Source organism: Gambusia affinis, linkage group LG06 (assembly GCF_019740435.1).
Source record: "Gambusia affinis linkage group LG06, SWU_Gaff_1.0, whole genome shotgun sequence".
In the NCBI taxonomy this organism is placed as follows: domain Eukaryota; kingdom Metazoa; phylum Chordata; class Actinopteri; order Cyprinodontiformes; family Poeciliidae; genus Gambusia; species Gambusia affinis.
This window is the reverse complement of record NC_057873.1, coordinates 13,503,421-13,526,609: the sequence shown is the minus strand read 5'-3', so window position 1 is coordinate 13,526,609 and position 23,189 is coordinate 13,503,421. Positions and strand designations below refer to the sequence as shown.

Here is a 23,189-nt window from a genome sequence, read left to right as displayed (position 1 = left end):
TATTGAAGATGGAAATTTGTGACACAAATAGAGCTGCTGTCAGTACTTTAAGAACCCCCATGTGTCCTGAGTTAGATTTTGAAAGCAAGCTGTGTCTGTAGAGTTAGAAGAAAATGTTGATTTTACTTTTATTTTTTTTATTTTTTTTGTGACATCCACTTGAGAACTTTGCTGTAAACTTATAATGTGACATTCTGAATCTGCTGGCCTCTTTTCTTTATGCTTATCCTGTTTCACTTTTTTCCTCCCCTTCTTCTTTTCTCCGTTTATGTTTGTTTATCACTCTTGCACCCCAGAGGCTTTTATTCAACTGCAGTTTTAGTGCAATTGATTATGCTAGCCTTCTTTTTTCAGTTCTTCCAGTTTTTTTTGTCCTTTTTTTCCTGTCTGCAGTATCAAAACACACATTTATATTCATCCCTTCTTCACACCATGAACCATGTACTTGACTTTTTTTTGGACCAATTTCTGTAAGCCTTTGCAATAGCAAGAAAAAGGCACACGCAAAGTTCAAATCCTGAACGACAAGGGTGGGAAAAGTGAGAATATCTGAGAAAAAACCCATAGCTTATAACATCCTTCACATCTTCTCTCCTATCCACTCTCCCTTTCTCACTGTCTCTCTCTTGCTCTCTCTATTACTCTCTCACTCTCCCTCACACACGAACATGCACCCCCCTCTAGCACAGAAGTAGACAGAGAGCAGTGAAGAGCAGAAGGAGCTGGGTGGCAGGAGGGAGGCAGGAGGGCTGTTGTTGACTGAACAAAGCCAAGGAAGGAGCGCACAGTCGTGGGGTGAAGAGCAGCTTTGAAATGCCTTGAAGGGAGCCTGCCAGTTACTCCTGCAGAGACCTGAAGGTAAGCCTCTACTGTTGAAGGAAAAAAAAAAAGAGGATAAAACAGAAGGGCAAGATAAAATACGAAAGGGAAGGTTTTTAAAGCTGCTGATGCATGATACGACTGTGGCACCACATCCAAGCTCCCCCCACCTATACATTTGCCTGCAGTTGGCATCGCATGCTGCGTTTCATCTCTCCAATCCCTTCTCTGGTGACTTGTCGGATGAAAAGTGTGCGTCTCCTTATGAGGGACCCAAATCTGTGAGCGCCAAACAAGACGGTGATAAATAGCAAGAGGATAGAATGAGGGATATCAGGTAGTTGTGAAACAGGAGAGCTGGAAAGCAAATAAAAAGTGTTGATGAGAAAAGTACACAAATTCCCCTCCTCCAGCTCTCATCACATCTTTCCCTTTTTATATTATACCACTGCAGAGCTACATAGATCATTTCTATGCATCCACTCGCTCTCGTGGCGGGGGCAGGGTAATCAAAAAGGCAATGAATCTCTGACGCAAGCGGAGAGGAGCCTGTCAACAGTCCTGCTGTTTGTTCCTGCTCGGATTCTGCTCTGTAGTTCTTTCAGTGCAATGCAGGAGTTTCACGAGCGCAGCATCAGGAACAAGAGTAAACCCGACGCGAACGTCAATGTGTGTGTTGCTTCAAATCATTCTGTGTGCCTCTGTGTGATCCAGCAGGAATGGGGGGGGTCTTGCACTTTCCCATCATAAAGCACAATATGTTTTATTAATTTTTTGTTTTTTCACTGTGTCTTTATAAATTCTACAAAAGCAGAAAATAAAGTAACACTTTTCAGAATAGCTGTTGGCAGTTTTCATAAATATTCCAAAATGCATTTAGAGAGAAATTTTTCATAATTCAAATCAGTCTCTTTAGCATGTTGGCTTACAAAATTTCTGCCTCATAAGAGGGGTTGCTTGGAGCATTTGTACACGGTTGGTGTCTAACATGCAAAGATATGCCTGCAGTCACAGCAAACCCATTTTTAGAAAGCGGTGAAAAGCGAATTGCTGCTCAGAGGTGGGTCAGTTCAAATGTGAACTCTTGCCATACAAACCAAAATTAAATCACATTTCTCTGTTTCTGTGCAGAAACGTTTAGACGAAGCTAAAAACACAGAAAAAATAAATAAAAAATTCCTAGCATACCCAGCTAAGTAGCTATTAGTGTACTTACTCCATGTTAAGTACATGGAGTAAGTACACTACTGTTTCTATATGGTAAAAATCAGCCCCTTCTCCTAGGCTGTTTGCTTCGTACAGAGTGTCTGGGCTCTCGGTTTCAAGTAGCGATTGCTTCCTGGAGGCTTGGCATCTGCTGAAGTTTTAAATGTTATCCAATTAATAATGTTTCCCTGTGACGTAAGTAATGCGAAGTTCCACATTATGAAGCTTAGCAGAAATTGCTGAGTTGCTGCAAAGAGAGAAGCTGAATGAGGCGGCTGTTAATGTTAATTCAATATTTGGAAGCATGGCCAGCCATAGCGTGGCACGGCCATAGGAAGGCTATGGCCGTGCTACTGAGATGTGAAATGTAAATTCAGTGGAACCTATTGATTTGTCTCTCTGCTAAGTACAGTATGGATTGAAGGAGCAAAAATCAAAGAACTTTAAGGGTTTATGGTTATTATCTATTAGTTTATTCTTGTATCCAAAGCAATTTTTGTAAACTTTGTTTGTAAACTTTTATTTAAACAGGAAGAGAAAAACATTTTGAGAATAAAAAAAAATCTTTACAAAAGTACCCTAGGATGTTCAGCAACAACTTCCTGTAAGGTTAGAATATGAAATTGTTTAGCGAAGAACACACACCTCAGGTGAAAGGATGTGCTCAGTTCCATGACAGAGCTCGACATTCTTACAAGAACTACCAGTGTACATATGTTAGCATTGTTGACTTTTCTTTTGTGGTTTAAAAAAAAAAAAAAAACATTATGCAATAACAGGTTTCCAATTACTGCTGTTCTTGTTATGTTTTTAAAGGGAATGTCAGAGGAGTTTCACTGTTTCACTCACGCTGTGTGGACTCTTAATCTCTTTCCATCTTTGTCCTCACTATTAAAAACTTTACTTATCCACATTCTCAAACTAATAAAGAAAAGATAGAAGGTCAAACATACTGAAGGATTTCTTAAGAATTGTCCCTGTCATAAAAGCGGTCCATTTTCCAAAGTTACTTTTATCACTTTAATCTCCCCAGAGCCTGCTCACAGCTTGTTGAGCCCTGATTGGGTATCCCAGGGAAGACAGTGAGTTGGTGAGATCTAATGCTGTTTGATGGATAGCCCTTTTAATCTTATTATCAGTCATATCACTGTAGATATAGTTCACGGTTGTGTACTTAGGTCCAGCCCCTTCTTCCTTGTCTTCCGAGCCCTGATCACCCAAATGAATGAGCAAAACAAGGCAAAAGGCCAGATATAATTCTCACCTGGGTCAGAGCAGATTCTCAAGAAGGAAGATACTGTGAATAATTAATTGGATCTGTTTTCTTAGTCAACAATATGTGTCTCCAGAGGGTCTGCAGAATGCTCTGTTTTTTTAGACAGATCTACATTTCCACATACCACAGCAGCGTATTTGTGTCAAGAGCTTAGCCAGGCGTGAAGATTTTGTATTTATTTTTTTATTTTTGTTTGTTCATAAAGCTCTGGAAAGTGTACGCGAAACAGAGTGCTGCACAAAGAAAGAGTTATTCTTTTTTCTAATACTGTTGAAAAATCTAAATGGTAATCTGTATTTGCAGCTCTAGCATTCCAATAGCAAGAACCCCCAATACTTGATATATAGCTGAATTTTAAAGTCACAGTCTTGCACTTTGTGGGATGAATGTGAATTTAATTAATTTCTGTTCTGTTTAATGAAACATGCAGCATGGAATTTTCCTCACATTTCTTTCCCTACCAAAGAAATATTTGACTGTTTACACTCTCATAAATCTGCAGCATATATGACTCTATTGTCACCTGCGACTCCAATGCACAAGATTTGTAGTATAAAGCTTTGCTGTTTCATATGCAGCCTCACAATACTTCCATAATAACTACAGCTTTATGACGCATAAGGTTTTAACAATATACAGGCCGTCCCTTCTGCCCACACGCAGAACAAAACAAAGCTTCACCTTCTGCCTGGTTAAAAAAACAGAAACAAAAAAAAAAACAACTGCATCAAGGATGACCATTTTGTACTCAGGTTTGCTTAGAAACTCTATGTTAACACAAATACATATTTAAGTAGACAGTCGCAGAAATTAGGGTGATATCTGGTTTCTCTTCTTGCCTGGAATCTGCAAGAAAATTTATCTCATGATTTTAAGTCAATCTGCAGAGCATTTCGAAGAGATAGTTGAATTGTTTGTGTGGTATCAGTAATTCCATTGCCTGTAGTACAGACTTCACATTGCAGTAAGATTTTACGAAATCATTCTAGCTGCTGCGAATAATTTCAAAAACGTAAACAGTTCACATCTATCAGATACAATTGCAAGTTATATTTTATGTTTGCATTTCTGCAGTGAAGGTGGTGCATTTCTTTGTTCCTTGAGGCTTTTTGGGTGTGATACTGGTAAACTCTACGAACATAGTCTTAGCATGGTAAAATGAAAGTTGCTGGTTTGGAGTGAATCAACCAGGCTACACACAGCATTATTCCATCAGAGTTTGCTGCTACGCAGGAAGTGTTAAACGAGATAAAGTAGTTGCAAACTCCCATGTACCTCAAAATAGAGAGTGTCCTACAGACTACAATTCTAAAATTTACATAATTGTTCACAACTTCACCTTCTGTTTGCCGATTGGCCTCATAGAAAATTCTACCAGAGGCAATCCTTGTAAACAGGAGAAGGCCCAGACTCTGCTATAAGCCAGATTTAAATCAAGCAATGGCCAGGCTATCTTCCATGTGACTTTGCTAATGCTGTGCTGGTTGTATCAATCCTGATCAAATCATCAGCCTGGACAGCTGATTGTGAGTCAACCAGAATAATATGCATCATGTCAAGTCCAGGAAAAGCCCAGTAATGCAATGTCTTGGATGTCGTTCTTCAAATGACTCCAAAGGTTTTCTCCTCTAGACAATCTCCTATACAGTTAGCAGTGTTGGCCGACTTAACAGTATAATAAGATCATGAAAGATGCTTGGCAGACAAAACAGTGACAGCCTTTTCATTGTTACTAGTATAGACTGGCATGCCATGGATAAAACTGCTTTCTGTTTGAGTTCCTTTGAACACACTCCCTTCAATATGACATCTGTCTCAAAAGTAGAGGAACTTTTAGCTACTTATAACATCACAGAATCGAATGGAAATAAATAAGTCTCTTCATGATGAGATGATGCTTAAGCATTGAGCCTGCTGTATCCAACTTATCACAGCAGAGTATTTTAAATTATTTATTTAGATTTACATTCTGCTGCAGTGATCGATTCACCTACTTAACAATAAGAAGTGCAACTAAGAAATTATACAGCTCCTCAACAAGAAGTGCCATAAAAATGAACAATACAGGATAGCTACAGATTTCAACTCTAAGTTGAATTGTTTGTGATTCCCGAAGTTTAAGTAACTTTTAAAATAATATACTTTTTTTTTTACCTTCTTGCAGCCATACATCTTCCTGTAGATTGCCACTTGTCTAACAATGTCCTAGTTAACAGAATAGAATAAGACAGAATCCATCAGACTCTGAATACATTTTCAATCACTGTGTATTTTGTCAGATCAAAAATTTTGTTAGCAGTTACTGTTAAAAAGTGTATGACTATGAGAACAAAGGATCTCTGAATCACTCCATCCTGCATCACAGTGCAACGAGACTCTCACTTCAGTTGCTCTTCTGTCCAGTCAGAATTATGCACAGAGGATGTTTATCGTTCATTATAAAACAGAACTTCCTCTACATTTTTTGGCCCCACCACAATTCTCAGAGTCCATCTCCTGGCCTATTACAAAGCTGGCCACTTTTTACACATTTGTCAAGATACCAAGAGGTTTGTCCTGTACTTTTACTCCAGCACTGTGCACAGCAGACATCGGCACAGAACAGTAAACTTTCAATCATAGTGTGACTAGAAAAAGAACAAAAAAAAAAACTGCACAGCATGTCACTGCCACCATTGAAGTACAGGAAGAGACTGAGCCATTTCTTACTGTGATAGGTCAGTTTCTCTTCAAGATTTTGTTGAGAATAAATTGCAAGTAAATATGTATCTGTGAGCTGAAACCAATGATTGATGGTCAGGGTGACACACTCAGAATTTATGAAAATCAACCTACAACTTTCCACAGCTGTCTAGTTTCCCTCATCATCTCTTAACTTTTTTAAAGTCCAATTGCAATTTTCTTTGTCAGATTAATGTTTCTATCTGTTGCGATTCTGCTATGGCATATTTCATTTTTTAAGATCACATCATGTTGACCTTACACAATGAGGTATGGTCAGGTCTGGCAGAAGAATGACCAAGAACAGCTCGCACAAAGCAAACTTTACTATTTGAGAGAGTCAGTGTGACGGATGGTTGCTTTGTTCATGTTTAAAGTGTGGATCCATTTGCAAAAATGTGTTCCAGTACTTGAAGCATTTCATGCCTTGGTTAATGTCTTATGAGACCGCATAATTAAAATCTGGTCTTGATGCAGGCTTAGTGAACAAGAGTAATATATTTAATTTAATGAAAGTGTGATTCCTCTTGTCTTTCCCTTTAAACTTTGCAAATTATTGCTAACAATGTCACAGAGCCATAATGTGAGCTAATAAGAGTTCAGGTCTGGTCAGTGAGGGTTAGAGTTAGTTCCTCTGGGTAGTTGGCTGTTCAATGTTTTATATTCATAGCATGTATGCACTTAAAACATCATCTTACAAGCGAAGGGAGATTTTATCATTGTTTGCTTTGTGTTTATTAAAATGAGACTTCAACTCCTGTAACTGTAGCTGTCTGGTATAACAACTGATTGATGCTTTGAAACATCTATCCACTCATACAGCTGCAGCTATATTAAGATGTCAGTTTGTAGTGATTCATAGTTAGAAATAATTTTATTCTTTGTTGTGTTATCAAAAATGCTTATTGATCCACATCATTAAAAATGTGTACGGTCTTGCTCACAAAGCGTACATCTGGGGAATTTCCATTTCTTTGCGTATAAACAAAAAGTTTTCCTATTGCAGAAGAATCAATAACAGGCATAAAGAAGCATATGAAAGTCAAATTGATATTGATACCAGATACTTCCATATCAGGCCTTCTTTCGGACTTGTGAAAACAACAAAAACATTCAAAAGGTACACTGAACTTTTTAATTTACTTTAACTTATTCTTGTAGTAAAACATGACACCTTATTTGTGGAAAAAAACTATCTTAAATCTAAATAAAGGAATATAACTATTTCTTAATTTGTGAATGACTGAATGTAGTCAGTCCCTTTGGAGCCCTATGGATTTGATAAGGCACTATGCAAGTACAATGTCATTTACCATTTACCGTAATCCAATATTTGGCAACACATGCATAGCCCATATGTGGGAAAATAAGAAAATGTAGCTCTGTAATACTCTCTCTCTGTGATATCTAATTTATCTACAATGCATTGTGGTGAAGTTCCTCACTCCCATGATTGACCTCAGATGTCTCACTAACTGGTAATTAATGCTTTATGTATGAATCAACCCCTTCTGTCCTCTGGTAACAGTTCTAGATGTGCCAATATATGCAATCAAACAATTGACATAGCCAATGACACTCAAATTATGTCCAAATCAGAACATTTGGCTTGCCACTTCTCCCTTTGCATTGGAGGATGGTTGTTTACAATGCAAGCTTTGTAGTGTCAAACTGCCACACACATCACGGGCAAACGTTTGCAATTGGATACAGTTTAAAACGTCAACAAAATCCACGCTTCCTGGAAGCCATCATTTCCCAAAGCTGAGAGCCCAGAGCCTCTGTACAAAGCAAATAGCATAGAACAAGGGGCTGATTTTTACAAGGCTAGCTTATCACCCACACTTCAGTGGAAAATGTGCTGCATTACTCAGCTGAAAAATGCAGAAGCCTGAAATTGCTCAACTCATAAGTGACAGGGCCTAATCTAATTTCATTCTCAGATGATATGTACTGACTATCGGAAGGAGGATGCTCAATGGGACAAGTATGGAAACACAACAACGCAATGAGAATTTTAATAGGGATCAATTGACCTTTGGGTCCCCCAGTATTCAGTGTGTGCCACCTGAGTCAGCAGCTCCATCCTGTCAGATTTAAACCAAGCCTCCCTGTTCTACTGTTCTCACTTGTCCTTCTGCCCTTTGCAACAAGAAGCATTGGATTTAGCAACTACAAAACTATACTTTAAATGAGATTAAATCCAGTGTAACTTTTGTCGATTTAAACCTCGACAAGGTGAAATGCAGTTTGTGGAAGCATCTGCGCCAACTGAGTTTCACACATTTCAAGTCTTTTTTATCTCCATGTCGTCTCTCACACTACAGGTCAGCGTGGTTGAAGAGTGTGCTATTTGGCTCCTGTAGGTGTTGGAGTTTTAATAATTCTCCTCCCACTTAAGCAGCAATGCAAAATAACCCTTATCTTAAAAGAAGGGCTTTTGCAAGCTGCGGTCCCTGGCCCCACTGATGTATGAAATATACTGCAAGGAGAGAGAGAGATGAAACAGGGAAGAGTGAGAAAGATACATGTCAGTGTGTGCATGAGAAAGAGAGACATAGAGGTATCATTAGGGAGATTGTTTTTTTCACTGTGATTCAAGCTTCTTGATGCAGCGTCATGTCATTCAGAAGGTCACCCCATGAGAAGGACACACTACACACTCAGCTCACTATCAGGCATAATAGGAAAATGGTTTAGTGATGTAAGTGTGAGTGTGTGTGCATGCGGATCTATGGGTGCATGAGAATTTGATTGTGTGTTTGCTGGGCCAAGAGCCACACTAGCTGGGGATGAATTTAGTCTTTTGACCGAGCGACCTCATAGTGTCATAAGTGAGCAGAGATAGCTGAGGAAATATTCATAGCAGGGCTGGTAACAATGGCTCAAGGGGAGGAATGGAGGAAGGGATACGGCCAAGTAAGAAAGTTTCAATGCCGCCATGAACATGAAAAACAGAGAAGCTGTAATGACCCCAATGCTGTAGGTAGCTATCACACACAGTGGCTCTGCAGATATTTGCAACCTCAACAGCCACAAAAATATTTCTACTGAACCTACAGTAAAAAAAAAAAAGAAGAAGAATGAAAAATACTGAACAACTTTTACACAATCTTTATTGTTATCACAGTGCAACTGCCATTTGGAAGTGTGGATCTTCTTTTTTTATTATTTATTTATTTTTTTTACAAGGAGTTTTGTTAAGTACATGTGAGTATTCCACATCTCACCCTCATCAGATTAGCTTTTTTACAAAGAGCCGAGCAAATATAAAGGATACTCAGAAGGCAGCCATGAGTAAAGTCAGTTTTTATAATCTAAATCAAGTCTGACTTCAAATATCAGTAGTATTGAATTCTATATTTGAAGTTGCACATTATTGGTAATATTGATGTCATATTACTATCTTAACAGCAGTAGGGTTTTCCATTCTTTGAATTTCAGAAACTGTTGCATTAAAATATAATTTAAACATTAACCAAAAGATTGCACTTAGAATTCTTCTAACCATTAAAGCATAGAAACATGGAGTAGGATGGTTTTGTCACACATTAGCAAAACTGAACATTTAGGCCTCCATGCAAAATGCTAGTTTGTGCAAAACTGTTGACGCACGTTACAAGGAGAACAAGATCTCCAAATGAAACATAAACATGTTGGTGGAAGCTTATTGCTATGGGGAATGGTTTTCTTCAGCAGGGACTGGGTCATAGAAAAACAGAAGATACATGGAGCTAAATACAGGATGAATCTGAAAAAACCTGTTTGAAAGTGCAGAAGACTTGAGACTGGGACAGATTTTACCCTTTCATTGAGGAAAAATGCTAAAAATACAACCAGCGATACAAAATAAAAAATGTTCAGGTTTTTGTTTCTAAAAGCCATTATGTTCTTCTTTCTTGGTCTATTGTGTAAAATCTAAACATAAATATATTGAACAGTCCTTATATTGTAGTTAATTAATTTTGAATTCAGACCAGAGAAAATAAATATGTTTAAAGAAAAATTAAATATTTTATAGCATCAAATTATGTTCAATTATTCTGATAAAGCAAGAATAATAACTAATAAATGTTTTTCCTACTGTTTTAGTGTTGTTAAAATTAGAAAAATAAATAAAACAAAACTAGTTGGATTAATTAGAAAACAGCTCCCTGATCATTGGAATTTTGCTAATGTAAAAATTGAAAATGACCAAGACAGCATTACAGACCACAGGGAAAAATCAAAGTACTTGTCAATGGTTAGAAAGAAGAAAAGGTTTTCTGCTGAAGCATGCTGTTCTCCGTTCAGACGATGGCTTACTGCATGCTGTGTCAGCAAATACGGAAGAAATATATAGTGAAGTTATCCTTCAAGAAACAAGTTCTGCGATTTGTTTGCACCCACTGGCTTTAAGCACAATGAGTGCTTTTGTTATCCGGATACAAGCACAATTCAGCTAAAGTATCCTGTCACCCGTCTGGTAACAAGATAAATGCTTGTTACCCTCTTAAAGGGTGGAGATTAAACATCCCATCTGGTATCTCTATACGAACACCTCTCATTTGGGCTTGTCAAGTTTATCTCATACAGACACAGCAATTACAGCCTTATTGAAAACACACATCAGTTGGAACGTTCACAAATCCCCCAATGAGCTATATTTAATTTGTGAGAAGACGTAAAATTAGCTTAATTCAAAGTCCTCGCCACCCCGGCGATCTATTCAGAGAGAGTTTTATGATATCTTCTTGTGTGTCTCATGTCTCTGCTGTCCATTTGTCCCTCTGTCTGTCCCTGCCCTGCTCGGATGCTCGTCACGTCGCTTTGCCCTTTGCTTTGGACCATCAATGTCAACACTACATTCCTGTGTGGAGCTCAGCTGTGACGTGTTTTCTCCCACCTCTGCAAGCTTTTGCATTCACTCTCCTTCCCTGTCGGTGATCAAATAGGATAACATCAAAGAAACATGACAGAGAAATGTCAGAAGTTGTTGAGGTCAGGATGCAGCCACGAAAGTATCTGCTTACTTCATCACAAGGTTGCGTGTATTCATCTGTTTGGTTGGCAAATTTGCGAGATGATTTTAACAAAGAGCCCAGGAGCTCTCTAAATTAATCACCTCTTGTGGGGCTCCGGAGGTGTTCAGATGCTAAAATTAGGGTTTTATCTGACACCTTCAGACACACACATACTCATACCTCCTCACTTTATATTACTTTCATTTACAAAAAATATAAATAAATAAATAAATAAATCACATGAATGAGATGACCCTTTTTACTTCTGCTGTTACACATGAAAGGTGTCTAAAAATACACTTTAAGAAAAAATAAATAGAAAAGAGAAATAATCCCACTACAGAGCAAATTGTCAGCACATCATCTCATCGCTCCATCGGAGCTAAAAACAACCACAAAGACAATATCCAGACTCATGATTTCATGCAACTCTAAATGTAAAGCACCTAAATTCTCAGCAAAAGAGATTATTAATATTTACGTCTACAGTAATTGCTGTCGCTGAGTTGAGAAACATATGGGAGCTGAGTGAGAGGTGTGCAGAGACTTGTGCGTCTGTATCTGTGCATGTGTGCACATGTACTTGAAAGGACTGACAAGGCTGCCAATGAGGAGCCTGTGCTTTGGGAATATTACATCATTAAAAACAGTGCAGCTGAGCCTGCCTCATCATCCCAGCACATTAGCCAGCTGCGGATGCCAGGTCATCTCCCATGTGATGCAATACTTAGGTTAGTACCGTGATATGATGGTCATAACGAGCTTAAATTTGGACATCTTTGGTTCGTTATTTTCATGTTGTGTGGGTGTTTTACTACAAAGTTTTTAGGTAATCCTTTTTTTTTTTTCCTCTCCCTTGTGAGGTTAGGATTTGGTAACAAGAATCCTATTCGTGCCTAATGAGACATCCAAACACTAGAAGGATAATTCCAGAGCTTGTTAGGGAACTAGTGCATTCTAAATGTAGGCAAGTACAGCAAATTGTCAGTGATTATTTTGACATTTTCAGTATAAACATTTTGTAACTTATGTGTGAAGCTCATTAACAAGACTAGCAGCATGGCACACTTTGGTAATTGCTCTGTCTAGGTAGAGGGGAATTATGAAGAATATGTTTGGGCTACTTTTTTTTTTTTTACACATTTAATAAATCCAACCCTAATTATTCACTTGACTCCATAGTGACTTGGTTTTTTGCTGAAAGAAGATGCAAACATGTTTAATGTCTTATAGTACGGATACTAAGGTTTGGAACAAAATAATAACCTATAAATTATACAAACAAGTAAAATGAATATACTGGCTTATCCCTTACAAGTGCAGTGGTGCCAACTTCCATTGGAGAGAGATGCAAAGAGCACACTTATGCAAAATGCATTAAGGATGCCAAAGAGATAGATTTGCTAAATTTGTCTCTTGTCTGTCCTCCAACACGTTGACATTTTTTGGGTTATTTATAGTCACCCATTAACCTAATGTGTCTGGTTTTGGACTGTGGGAGGAATCTGGGGGAACCCGTGCAAATACAGACAAAATCTTCAAATGCCACAAACAGAACAAAACAAAATATTACTCATGAAAACTAGGCCCATCTTTTTATAAGGCAACAAGTGAAAAGTGTTGGCTGAAAAAAAAAATATATATATAAAATATTTATATTATAAATATATATATATATAATTTTTTTTCAGAAATGCTACAAACTAGAAAAGTTCACATCTAAGGTAATTAACCTATTTGTTGTACCACAGGTGTGCTTCAGCTGAGGATGGCAGGAGACTCACGAGTCCTCATGGACCACAACATGGAGATGGGGGTAACACCTGCACAGGTAAACTGCAAATCCACCATTTTTTGCTGAAAAGTTGATGTTTGCTAAACTGCAATAAATAAGATAGAAAAGAATAAGAGAAAAGGAAACCAGGCTAGCAAACGTTCCAGAAGCTTAACAGTAGACAAAGTAAAACAGTTAATAAATATGCAACTGGTGTGCTGTAAAGATTTGTTTCTGCTTTTGAGAAGTGCTGACAAACAAAATATAATTAAATTTCCTCAATACTCAGATCAATGCATAATTCAGTTTTCTTAGCACTGAGAATGATAAAGAAAAGACATCCAACACTTGCTCATAACAGATGGTGGACTCATGCTTGTTATCTGCACTCATTCCCCAGCTGACGGGAACCTTTGGCGGCTACTCAAGCCTGACAAAAAAAAAAGGCTCAATGAGGAAAAGGAGAAAAAAATAAAATAAAACTTCCACTTTCAGCTGCCATTCTGAGGCTGCTAATTAATTTGTTTATGGACCATCAACTCGAGGTACTGACTACAAAAGGCAGTACTGGTTGAGACAGCTACTTCTATGACTCAATAAGACCATACAAGATGGAATGAATGAGCTTGTTTTCATGAGCAATGATAAAGAATGGCTTTCTACACAAGCTACAAGCTTTAGAAATTGACTACTAAAGAAACACTTTAAATTGTGGGGCATGCTACTTGTACATTGCCATAATAGACTATATAAAAGTGTGGCAGATGTATCTTAAGGTTGGACCATTCAAGCTTAACTGATTGTTTATTGTAATATCAGCACATGCCGCCACAGCTCAAAATCTCCCGTGCCCTCTTAGGGTAAGTTAAAAAGTTACATGTAGTGAACTCATTAGCCCTGAATTTATAACTTTTATCTTTATTAACATGCATTAATAACATTTCATCCAAACTGATCAAGTTGCTGCAGGTCAATAAGCATCGTCTCTCAGTTCTTCATTGATATGTTCCTTAAACAAGGAGGACCTCAAATCAATATGAAGAAAATCATTATAGTACACCCACATATGACTAAAAGTGCATAATTAAACATAGGAGAGCAGTGAAAGTTCCCCTGACACATCAATGATACTACCTTTAATAAACCTGTCAAGCAGACTTTAATTGTAGGCTCCATAATCAAAGGCACTGCAAGGACATTCCAGTGTTTTTGATTCATTTCTTTGATAGCTAAACTGAGAGTGGAAAGCTCATAATGGCCAGCATGAACACAACAGGGTGAAAATCTCTCATTGATATCTGCATAATACTGGACAACTACAGACTACAGGTGTCCAATCAGCAGTAATGTATATTGAGACAACTACACATCATATTTGAAAATTCCACTTTGTCACAGGTCATAGGTTTGTTTGAAAGCTGCACGGGACTTTGTCTTGATGTATGTTTGTTATTACTTCACTGCTATACGCTTGTGTGACTCAAAAACAAAATAAGGTCAGCCGTTGAAATACATCACCGAAGTGTGAAGCTGTAGTGCTACTTTCCTTAACCCCTGTGGAAAATGACATTCAATTCAACAACAATATGCGGATGCTAATAAAGGCGGCTTGTGTCAATGATAACATAAGGGTCTGTTAGAAAAGTATGGAAAATCTGCTCAAGCTAGCATCCCTTAGCGTGCAAAAGGAGAGAACACAAGGGACACAGAGGGAGACAGGACACAGCTGTGGAGCCAGACCGCCTTGCTGGAGCAGGGCCAGCACAGACAAAGACCCCGATGTCCTTGTGCTCTTTTGTCCTTAGTCTCTGTTTCTGTTCGGGTCTGGTCCATATTCACACTAGACTGGCACCTGCAATGTCAGTGGCAACCAGAGCACAGGAGGCAACTTTATGATGCAGCTATTGATTGCATTGGTGTCGCTGCCTGAGCAGATTCCAATCTGTATGCATTTTCAGGAATTTCAATATCTTGAGTGACATTTTTGAAATATAAACTGAACCATGTAAAAATTGTTGTGTCACAAAAATAACATTAGCAACATTTAATTGTTTCCATTTTTACTTCAAGGTTGAGAAGTAAAAATGGAAACAACTACCCATAATGCATGTACTATAGTTTTAGAACCATATACTTACAAAACATAAAAGATATAAAGTAAATACTTTACATCTTTTATGTAAAGTAAAAACATAAAAGATGTAAAGTAAATACTTTACATCTTTTATGTTTTTATGTACTTCTTTCAAGCTGTTTGTGCATGCTTATTTTGTTTTACCTTCAGTTTTTTTCTCTCTCTTTTTTGGTCCATCCTAGGTTAAGAAACTCCCGAAACATCTGCGGGAGTCTCAGATCTCAACCGAGCGAACCCACTTGATTTCAGAACCTGTAAAAAAGCCACGTCAGCGGTATGTGCAGAAGGATGGCAAGTGCAACGTTCATCACGGAAATGTGCAAGAGACCTATCGTTACCTCAGTGACTTATTTACAACTCTGGTGGATCTGCGGTGGCGCTTCAGTCTATTAATTTTTACCTTGGTTTATGTGGTCAACTGGCTTTTCTTTGGGTTTCTCTGGTGGCTTATTGCACTGGTTCGTGGAGATCTGGTGCATGGAGATGAAGAGGGCTGGACGCCATGTGTGGAAAACCTCAACAGTTTTGTCTCAGCTTTCCTCTTCTCTATTGAGACAGAGACCACCATTGGGTATGGCTATCGCGTCATTACAGAACGATGCCCTGAAGGTATTGTACTACTCTTGGTGCAAGCCATCTTGGGATCCATTGTTAACGCAATTATGGTGGGGTGCATGTTTGTCAAGATTTCACAGCCAAAGAACCGCGCCGAGACCCTCATGTTTTCAACCAATGCTGTCATATCGGTGCGGGACAACAAGATGTGCCTGATGTTTCGAGTGGGGGACTTGAGGAACTCTCACATTGTGGAGGCGTCAATTAGAGCAAAGCTCATCCGCTCACAGCAGACCAAAGAGGGGGAGTTCATCCCACTCAACCAGACTGACATAAACATCGGCTTTGACACAGGGGATGATCGGTTGTTCCTGGTGTCACCACTCATCATTTCTCACGAGATCAATGAAAAGAGCCCCTTCTGGGAAATGTCCATGGCACAAATGGAGAAAGAGGAATTCGAAATCGTCGTTATCCTTGAGGGCATGGTTGAAGCCACAGGTATGAAAAGGAAACAAATGAAAAAGTAGAATTGGAGGATATGCCAAATTTAATAATATCTTTTGTTTACAAAGATGCAGCGTACAAAGTGACATTAATAATGGATGGATAGATAGAGGAAATGAAGAGGAAATAAAGAGAGGAAACCATGAAATCTGTTCTACAGATTTAATGTTGTAATTTATAAAATGATGAAAGGCTAATTGACTTTTCTTAGAGCATCAAAAAGACTAAGACATTTAGTTCAGTAACAATAAAAGTTTTAATGAGGATTTGGTATTTCATAAGCTGATGACTGCTCTTCAATCAAAAGGTTTCAGTGTAATTTTCTTAAATGAGTCGTAAAACTAAAACCTACAAAAGCGTTTCAAGTGTTTCCTTGTGCTCTTAACAGCCCTCATTCCCATTATTGCTACTTAAAGGTTTTGTCTTTGATATTGTTTATTTCAAAATGAATAAAGTGTAGCTACCCACACGACAGGTTTTTGTTTTGGGTAAATTCTGAGGTCCTGGCTGGTTACATTTACAAGGCACGTATGATCAGGAGCTGTTGCTGTGAGTAGTCAGAGGACTAGAATCCATAGTTAAATAGTCAGAATATTGAAAGACAATCTCAGTAAAAATAAAATAATAATAATATTTCTACACTGACAAGAATAATAAAGTTCTCTTGACAAAATAACTGGCTTAAAATTCCAGTGCCCGTTAGTGATCTGCAGAGAGAACTATGGGAAGAATTGTTGTTGAGATTCTATAACATGATAATATGCTTTGAATGTTGTCCTTTTTATTGATTTGTGTTTCAGTTGCTCTCACCCACATGGACAGCTGTCTAAACGCACAATGCTCAAGCAGTCCATTTGATTTTCTTTTGTTATTCAAATTTTTAGGGTGCATTAAACACAATGTCATGTGTTCATAACTCTGTAAAAAAAGTACTGTTCTTGGATATCCAACTAAAAACTGAAATCACATATGTTTTTGCAACATCCTAGCAAGCAGCGCAACACAACAGTTGATAATTAGTCATTTGCTCATTTGTTTGTTGGGTGTAGAATCAACAATGGTAAACTCATTTAGTCCTGTTCCTTCTTTTATTTTGTCTTTTGAAGGATTCACAGGTCAGTGCTAAGATAGTGAGAAAATAAAACATTTCTCTGACAGATAGTTAATACAACAAAATATAATTTATGAATCTGTAATAAAAAATGCTGAAGCTTTCCAAAAAAAAAAAAAAGAAAGCTCTTCAGAATATCACTTGATAAATACCTCATATAGTATTACAGTGTTAGTGTGACCCTTGTGGATGTTTAGTTAGCTTGGTATAAACCAGCCCCTTATTCTAATCTTTGCTCCATACAGAGGGTCTGGATGCTTACTGGAAATTGCTGGCACTGTAAATAACCACCCCCCAACATAAAGAGAATTACCAAGCCACAACATTGTGGCCAATACAGACTGAATGGCCTCTTCTGCCATTGCCAAACTACAACCACAGGCAGACTACAGTTCAAAAATAGCACAGAAAATGCTGGTTGAAATTTATTCTGAGAACTCAAGCTAATTGGGAAACGGTTCCAAGAGACTTTTTTGTTGATCACAAAATGCCACATGTGTTCCACATTTCATAGAACTCAATCAAACCATGAATTGGAGCTGATTATTTTAATGCTTCGATCAGGTACTGTAGAGAAATTAGGCCCTGCCCACTGAATATTTGTATGAATATGCTGAATTTGGAGCAGATCACATGATATATGTGTAAATTAAAGCTAAATGTATGGCCACAGTGTGACATCTGCCTTCATTATTCTACCAAGCCATGCTGCCCATTGAAAAGTCTCTGTTTTGGATATCGGGTGAGATCGACTGTTTTCCATTTGATTTAATCTCAAGTGGGTAGGTAAATGGGACCAGAAAGGGACCTTTCCAAGTGAAAAATGTGACTTTAGATATCTACCGGATCACACCTGTCAAGTTTTAGACTTGAGAATATAGGAAATGTTGCCAGTGCTACCGACAGACCGGGAGGTGCAGAACAGGAGATTTGACAGGTACGCTCAGGATATGACTACATATTGTTGTTGGACACTCCATACTGATCAATCAACACAGTTCAGATTTCCCATGCCAAGGATCTTGTGGCAAGAATGTAAAGTCTGAGGTCTGGCCTCTTTGTTCTCTGTAATATTTTGATTGAATTATGTCCTCCTTTCATTTTCTGCTTTCTCATGCCGTTGAGCACTTGACTCAGGCATGCTCTCTCCTTTCACTTTACTGTTACATCACGCTGGAGTTGTGCTATCACTGTCCTTGACTGCAAGGCAACAGACATACATGAATTCCTAAATACCTCATTTTTCCACTGTTATATGGTACTTGGTATTTAGAGCATATTCCAAAAAGATGTAAACTTGGTTAAAATGAAAACTTTTCCAATACAACCATTTAGAGTTGTTAAAGTATTAGATCTTCACCTGACCCAAATATGTATATCTGTATACTCATTCCTAAAATCCCCTTGCATTTGAGGGTGAACATGTGGGGTCTTCTGAGTCTCTGTTTTGCTCAGTGAAGGACTATTGACCTATTCAGGGTCTCTCTCAGTGACCCCCGATGATGGATGCCAGCCTAAAACAAGACAGGGTCCACATTCTCAGGTTGCACGTTAACAACCATTTAGACCTTCTTTAAGTAAAGGAAGTTGACAACAACTACTAAGCACAAACACACTTTTGCAGTGGCATTAGTGATTTGTTCTCACTGTACATAATGTCAGTTAACAATAGATGTGGTCTCAATTAAATATTTCCACTTCCATCTTTGCTTCCATCTATGGAAGATGGTAGTCTATGAGGTAAAAATGAAAGAGAATAAACTTTCAAAATTCTTCTACAATAAAGAAGCAAAAATGTTTTAAATAATAACAATATAAGATTAATGTATTTTTTATTTTATTTTATATCTTAACATTGGCTAAAATAAATCAGTGCAAAAAAATATTGTTATAAAATTGCAGACCTTTTTTATACAAGATGAAAAACATCCCACCAATCTAAATCTTTGTATCTCACAATAACAATTTCCCTTTTGGTCTTCAGGGTTTACAAATCAAACTTTGCTATCTGCCCACCGTTTATTTCACTAACACATTTTCGCAACAAATGTTTGCATTTAGAGAGTAAAAGATTTTTTCCTTATTTCATTGTAAAACATTGCTTCCTTACATATTTCATTGTGTTGCTGCTATATTCCTAACTCCTCTTCATTTTATTAAATCAAATGAAAAACAATACATCTCTGCAGAAGATTCACGGATCTCCAGTGCAGCAGTGTTTCTCATCCAATGCATGTTGTTATTTTAACAAGCCAAATATGGTATAGCTTCTGTTTAACAGAAAACATAGTCACCTATAGAGTTGAAGAAAGAAGTTGTTTAACTGCAGTGAAACTAACACTGTGTTCTGAAAAATACGTGACTAGGCTGCAGTTTGTGGTAGAAGTACTATGTTCTGCCAGCATCCAGGTTATGTGCTATATGTGTTGCCGGCAACAGTTTTTTTGTTTTCATTATTTGATGCTTCCAAACTTGAGATGGAGGGTTTTAGTTTTTGCCCGTAGTAAAATTATTTATACAGAAAATAAGACTTGTTTTAAGCCATTTCTCAGAATTCATAAAACATCCATGCTATTGTTACGAAAACAAGAGGCTCTTTTCTTTTCTTTTTTTTTTTGTAAGTTAGAATACTTTGCCATCTTTTCATGGATAAGAACACATTGAGAAGAGACAAAAAGCTAAGTTTTCACAAAGTATTTTTATTGAAATATAACTGTAATGTATCAATCCCATGATGAAAAAACAGACTATTTTACTATTTGCTTATTAACTCTGCACTACAATCTGATCTTAATTGTTTCAGCATTATGAATGCATTAAGTATGAATTCTATTGCAATTAGTTTTCTTTTGGGAACTATATCATTTGAAATCATATTATGTTTTGCGTTTTTGGAAAATACGTAATTGAATCCTTCATATACTGTAACCTATAGTTGTGAAAAAATTCTAGTATACTGTATTTCTAACATTACTTGGACAAATGATGACATACAGGCCTCTGGGTAGGCAAAGCTTGCATGCCCTGAAAGAAGTGAAGCTGTCGCCATAGAAAAAGGTAATTCCACAAAGTATTGACTCATGGAGGCTGAATACAATCAGACAGAACAGTTGTTATCTTTCTCTCTTGCAGTCTGGATTAGACGCCGAAGTATCTCAAAATGCTGTAGAAAATATTTTGAATTATCAGACATCCTTTTTAGTTACCTCACTAATACTGAAAACAGCTAGATTTATTTACACATGTAATGTGTAGTTCATTGTATGTCCAATGGTGCATTCACTGATTGGAACTATATTGGAAGTCTATTTTTTTAATTGAGCGATCAAATACTGAAAATAAAATCCTCTCCAGTCAACAGCCGATTCCGTGGTGGAATCTGTATAAAAATTTGGAATAAATACATAGAAGTTTCTTGATGGAACATAACAACATATGGGACCCCTTTGACTCACCTAAGTTGCACTTATGTGTGAGTCTCTACATGCATAATTGGTGGCAATAGCTCTTCTTCATGGCCTTGGAACCATTAAATGTGGAAAATTGTAATATGTGCATGCGAATACACTCATTCCTGTCCATATCTGTTGCAGGAATGACATGTCAGGCTCGAAGTTCCTACCTGGATACAGAGGTGTTATGGGGCTACCGCTTCACACCTGTTTTATCTTTGGAAAAGGGCTTCTACGAAGTAGACTACAACAACTTCCATGACGTCTATGAGACCAACACTCCCGCCTGCAGCGCCAAGGAGCTAGCCACCAAGCTTCGGGACGAACCACTTTTGCCTCAGCTCCCGCTTCTAAGCCCCGAACCTAAAATGCAAACTTTTGACCCCCTGGACTGCCTGTCAGAATTGAATCCACTAAGTCAGGATGAAAAGATGGAGGAAAGGGATTCAAGTGACAGGGGAGAGAACAATGGCTTAGCTGCTGCTCTCGAGGAGCCCCCAGTTGCTGATTGACATCTTGACTGAAGCGGTACGTCAGCCAAGAAGTCCAGCAAAGACTGGAGCAGACAATGCTTCTTTTAATCAATGGCCATTTATTTACTCTGCAGTAATTTGAGACAGAAGACGTTGTCTCCAGATTTTCGACACATGCAATATTTCTCCATAAGAGCATCAATCTATGGCATAGATTGGTTTTGTAGACAAATATATTACTCATACAGAGGCACACATTTAAAATAACTATAACTACTCTTAGAGTTTGGGGGCTTTTTATAACCACAAGGATTACCAAACTGTTATTTCACATGAGTTCAAGTTTTATGGTTTAAAGTAAACTCAAGCTGGAAGCCCTCAAAGCACACCATGAGTTTATTGTGGATGCACCAATATTCTCATTTTAAGATGCTGTAAGTCTGCATTTTTAAAGCTTCCAGTCACTCCCATTGAGGAAACCTGTCTAAACAGTCACTTTAAAAAGCTCAAATGTCTGAGAGCAGCTTGCATGTGATAATAAAATCTTGCTTGCATTTCTTTCATTTTAAAATAAGAGAAATTTTTGTTTCCTGTTTCTGTCAGTATTAATACAACATCTCTGCCACATAAAGATAAAGAGATAGTGCTTTTAGTTCGCAAAAGAAGAGCTTGGAAGCCACTGAAATGTTACATCTACTGGCAAACATAGCACAGTTCTGTGTTTCTTTGTTCAACTCTTTTCTCATTGCTGTGCTGTCCTAAATACAGTGTCAATAAATCTGGTATGTGAGTGTGAGATCAGTCCAGGTTCATGCAGAAAAATGGATCACAAAATGCCTAGGGGACTGCCACAGCCTTGTGTGTTGATTAATAATGATTTCTTAATGTGTAATTTCTGTAACGATAAACCAAAATCAAGTAATCTATGGTTATTGAATTGCAATAGAGATAAGAGAAGAAAAAGGCTTGGGTGTTCGAGCGGCTGCGAGCAGCTGCATTTCCTGTCCATATCCTGTCAGTGGTTACTGCTGCGGATTCTCAGAGAGTTCTAAAAATAAGAAACGGCATACTTTAGTTTCTAAAAAGTCACAAAAAGTCATAAGCCAAGAAGATGCTGGAGATTTTAGTCAACAATAGTTATAATTATCTTTAGAATGAATCACTTAAGAGAAAATCTAGTCCAAACAATAGACTTAAAGGTTAATTAAATGAATAGACAGAGTCATGAAGCAGGAAGAGCAGTTTCCAGCCGGCAGATTTCTAAAAATAGTTCAGACTATTACTTAGCATGAAAGTTTAATTATAAATTTTATGATAAAATCTAGTTATTATGACATTGTGAATGATTGATGAATCAGAGTAGTAAAATAAGTTATAAATGTGATTTTTATTCTGAACTTGAGATGTGAGTTTGGAGGATGTAGCTATCTGGCTTCCTGTTGCTCAGAGTCGGCCGCCTGCTCCGGAAAGGAAGTTCTACGCCTGGGTCGACATGACCCGGGTTGCAGGTGTCATGAGTGCATTAGTTCGTGGTCGGGTCATGGTGACCCAGGTTCTGGCTTCCTGCTGGTGGAAAAAGAGACACGTGTAGAGTGGGGGCCCGGTTGCGCAATCATGAAGTCGCGCACAGATGCCCTTTTTCTCTCTCTCTCTCTGTACACCCACATGGGGAGGGGGGAAAAGTATAAAACCACGAGACCGAAGTGACACGAGGTTCTTCGTCTCCAGAGCTGAGGCTCAACACAAGAGCGGCAAGAAGACCAGCAGAGGATTACGCCGATGGAACCAAGGAAAGCGAGACTCACCTCACTCTGGATTAACAAGGCGAAGATCCACCGACCCACTGCCTCGGTTCCTCATTGGATTTACCTACTTTGAACTCAACCCAGCGATCTCAAAATACATCGCACAGACTTGGGGAATTGAACAAAAGTCACAGGATCGATCAAGAGCTGTTCGGTTGGATATAACAGACAGTTCACCTTATTTCCATTCCGAGGAAGGATTTACTTTTTTAAAGATAAAGATTCAGATCAAGAGCTGTTCGGTTGGATATAACAGACAGTTCACCTTATTTCCATTCCGAGGAAGGATTTACTTTTTTAAAGATAAAGATTCAGATCAAGAGCTGATCAGTTGGATATAACAGACAGTTCAT

The 23,189-nt window shown here is 38.0% G+C and overlaps 1 protein-coding gene across 1 annotated transcript; it reads left to right on the top strand.

The window, feature by feature from the left end:
• The first annotated feature begins 691 nt into the window (after positions 1–691).
• kcnj5 (potassium inwardly rectifying channel subfamily J member 5) lies at positions 692–21,800 on the top strand. Its single transcript, XM_044120254.1, has 4 exons — positions 692–858; positions 12,777–12,856; positions 15,116–15,989; positions 20,700–21,800. The coding sequence occupies exons 2-4, from the start codon at positions 12,794–12,796 to the stop codon at positions 21,068–21,070; spliced, it is 1,308 nt and encodes a 435-aa protein (XP_043976189.1). The 5' UTR covers positions 692–858; positions 12,777–12,793; the 3' UTR covers positions 21,071–21,800.
• Positions 21,801–23,189: the final 1,389 nt, after the last annotated feature.

Coding starts and splice junctions, on each gene's coding strand:
- kcnj5 (XM_044120254.1), top strand. CDS start 12,794: ATGGCAGGAGACTCACGAGTCCTCATGGACCACAACATGGAGATGGGG. Junction 12,857..15,115: donor TGGGGGTAACACCTGCACAG/GTAAACTGCAAA, acceptor GGTCCATCCTAG/GTTAAGAAACTCCCGAAACA. Junction 15,990..20,699: donor GGGCATGGTTGAAGCCACAG/GTATGAAAAGGA, acceptor TATCTGTTGCAG/GAATGACATGTCAGGCTCGA.